The sequence below is a fragment of the Perca fluviatilis genome, chromosome 17 (assembly GCF_010015445.1).
Source record: "Perca fluviatilis chromosome 17, GENO_Pfluv_1.0, whole genome shotgun sequence".
Taxonomy (NCBI): domain Eukaryota; kingdom Metazoa; phylum Chordata; class Actinopteri; order Perciformes; family Percidae; genus Perca; species Perca fluviatilis.
Window position 1 is genome coordinate 8,664,299 of NC_053128.1, and position 2,296 is coordinate 8,666,594.

Genomic DNA, 2,296 nt, shown 5'->3' on the forward strand with positions numbered 1-2,296 from the left:
AGTAGTATTGTTTGTCCAGGAGGTTATCGATATCTCGGTACTGACCAGTCCGGAGCCCATACCAGCTTACTACTGTTTCTTGATGCCCATTCCTTAATATTAGTGTGCAAGTAAACATAGTCAATACGTCAATTTTTAGAGTTAGATGAGAAGATTGATACAACGCTTATGTGCGTTAAGTATGGAGTTGAAGCCTGGAAGTGATTAGCCTAGCTTAGCATAAACACTGGAGGCAGAGGGAAACAGCTAGCCTGGCTCCGTCCAAAGTTCAACAGTAAACCTACCAGCACCTCTAAAGCTCACTAATGAACACTTTGTATCTTTTTTAATCCATAAGTAAACAGGAAAGTAACGACAGATTATGCTGTTACGTGCTATAACTATTTCCTGGTGAACAGATTTCTGATGATCTTCCCAGTTCTTCTTATGAACAGATCTGAAGGTAGAACTCTAACCCTCAACATCTCAGTTTTAGGAGTAAGAGTAAGAGTATAGCAGCGAGACAGATACAAAACATGCACAAGACTTAAGGCAGAATTCGGGGTTTTTAATTCTCAGATCTGCAATAATTTAAATATAATACATAGATATTTGGATTTTGTTGCATCTCAGCCTGAGGCCGCCCAAAAATATGGTGGTCGTCCGCTGCTCGGGCATCTGGACAAGCAGAGCAAAATGTCCTAGACTTCCCAGCATGGCCGGTACACCCGTCCCACCATGCACCTCATTGTGTCCCTCCTCAGGATGGGGATGTTCAGGTCCTGGCCGGCGTCTCTCTGCTCGATGACCTGGCTGTTGTCGTCAGCTCTCCGCTTGTAGAGGGACACTCCGCTGTGCAGCACCCGCAGGTCCCTCCACAGGCTCGGATCGGCGATGACGATTACCCTCTGTCTCCTGGTTTTGCCCGCAGCGGCCGGATCTGCGTCGCCGAGGCCGTTTTCTGTCGCATCGTCGCTCAGCAGCGAGGCGAAAGTGTCCTGCTCCAAGGAGCCGTCATCAGTCTTGCCCACTGGCGACGCCACTGACAGTGCATAGCACTCGATCAAGAGTGCTGCGGCGAAGACGACGGACATGAGCGACTGTCTCATGGTGAAGAGCTTCCAGGAGGTGCAGCAGCCTTGGGTTCGTGAAGGAGTTTCTTTCCGGAGCTCTTCTGCTTCGTTGTTCTGACCCCCCGAGATCGTATCATCCCCTTTTATATCATTTCGAACGCGCTGGATTGTGCCACGTCGGATCGTTTCGCATCATAGCTTCTCCCCGTTGTGTTCAGGAAATTAGTTGAAAGCGTTAAAACGCAGTTGGGCAGAACTCTTGCAGTGCTCGAGAGTGTTGTTTTGGCGGAGAGTTAATTAAAATCATCTCCGACGTGGTGGCTGATCTTAGACTCCGGACAATCAAACAGTGGGGAACTCTTTGAGCAGGTGACACCAAGGAAAGCATTAATCCAAAATGACTACCCTTTAAAACAACAAGGAGGGATTACTCACCCGTGAAGCGCTTTGTGGTGTCAGATACTTGGTGATAGAAGCTGTGCTCTCGTGGCATTGTTGCAACGATGTCCAATATGAGATTTAACCTTGGATTAGTGCAACAACAACAAAAAGCAAACAAATGATTCCTGAAGTGTTTGTGTGTTCGTGGCAGAAGCTTCGTGTCAAAGAGAATGTTGTTTCGAGTAGATCTGCTCCCGAGGCCCGGAGGTAGAAGATCTCTGGCTGGATTGCTGGATTACCTAATTACGGTTGCCAGATGGGTGCTGCAGGAGCTTTGCACACCTGGGCTAAGATCCATATGAAATGAGTAATGAGTAATTTATGCAGGTGGCATTTGAGTCAGCTCAAACATGCTGACAAACGTTTTTATTTGTGGCTGTTCAAGAGAAGTTAGAAAAAAAGCAGTTGTGTCCTCCAACTAAGAGCTTCGGAGCAGAGGCTGCGAATAACTAGCTTGTGAGCGCTAAAAACGTACTACATTTAAAGCACTATTAAGCAGTAGTATTACATAGGAGGGATGTGAGATTTTACTGACACGATTTGCGGCTCTTTATAAAAAGTCTGAAAGCTAGACATATCATTTAATGTCATTAAATTGTTAAGCTTATTTTCGCCTTGGTAATGTGTAGCTGGGCAGTTCAGATGGGAAGTGCCGTGGATCATTTCTTCTTGAAAACCATGTCTGTGGTTTCTAAAAAGTCTGGTATTTAAGAAGTATCCACACCCTGTTTTTATTAGCGTCTGAAAGGCCTTGTGCGGTTTTCAGAAGGCCGGCAGTTTTGTTTAAATCTTATCTTTCATTC

The 2,296-nt window shown here is 45.9% G+C and overlaps 1 protein-coding gene across 1 annotated transcript; it reads right to left on the reverse strand.

Moving 5' to 3' along the window:
• Positions 1–526: 526 nt before the first annotated feature.
• On the reverse strand, positions 527–1,158 carry pmchl (pro-melanin-concentrating hormone, like). Its single transcript, XM_039778936.1, has one exon. It carries the CDS (start codon positions 1,086–1,088, stop codon positions 681–683), a length of 408 nt encoding a protein of 135 aa, XP_039634870.1. The 5' UTR covers positions 1,089–1,158; the 3' UTR covers positions 527–680.
• Between the last annotated feature and the right edge of the window lie 1,138 nt (positions 1,159–2,296).

Excerpts from the sequence above, each read along its gene's own strand:
- pmchl (XM_039778936.1), bottom strand. The coding sequence starts at position 1,088 with ATGAGACAGTCGCTCATGTCCGTCGTCTTCGCCGCAGCACTCTTGATC.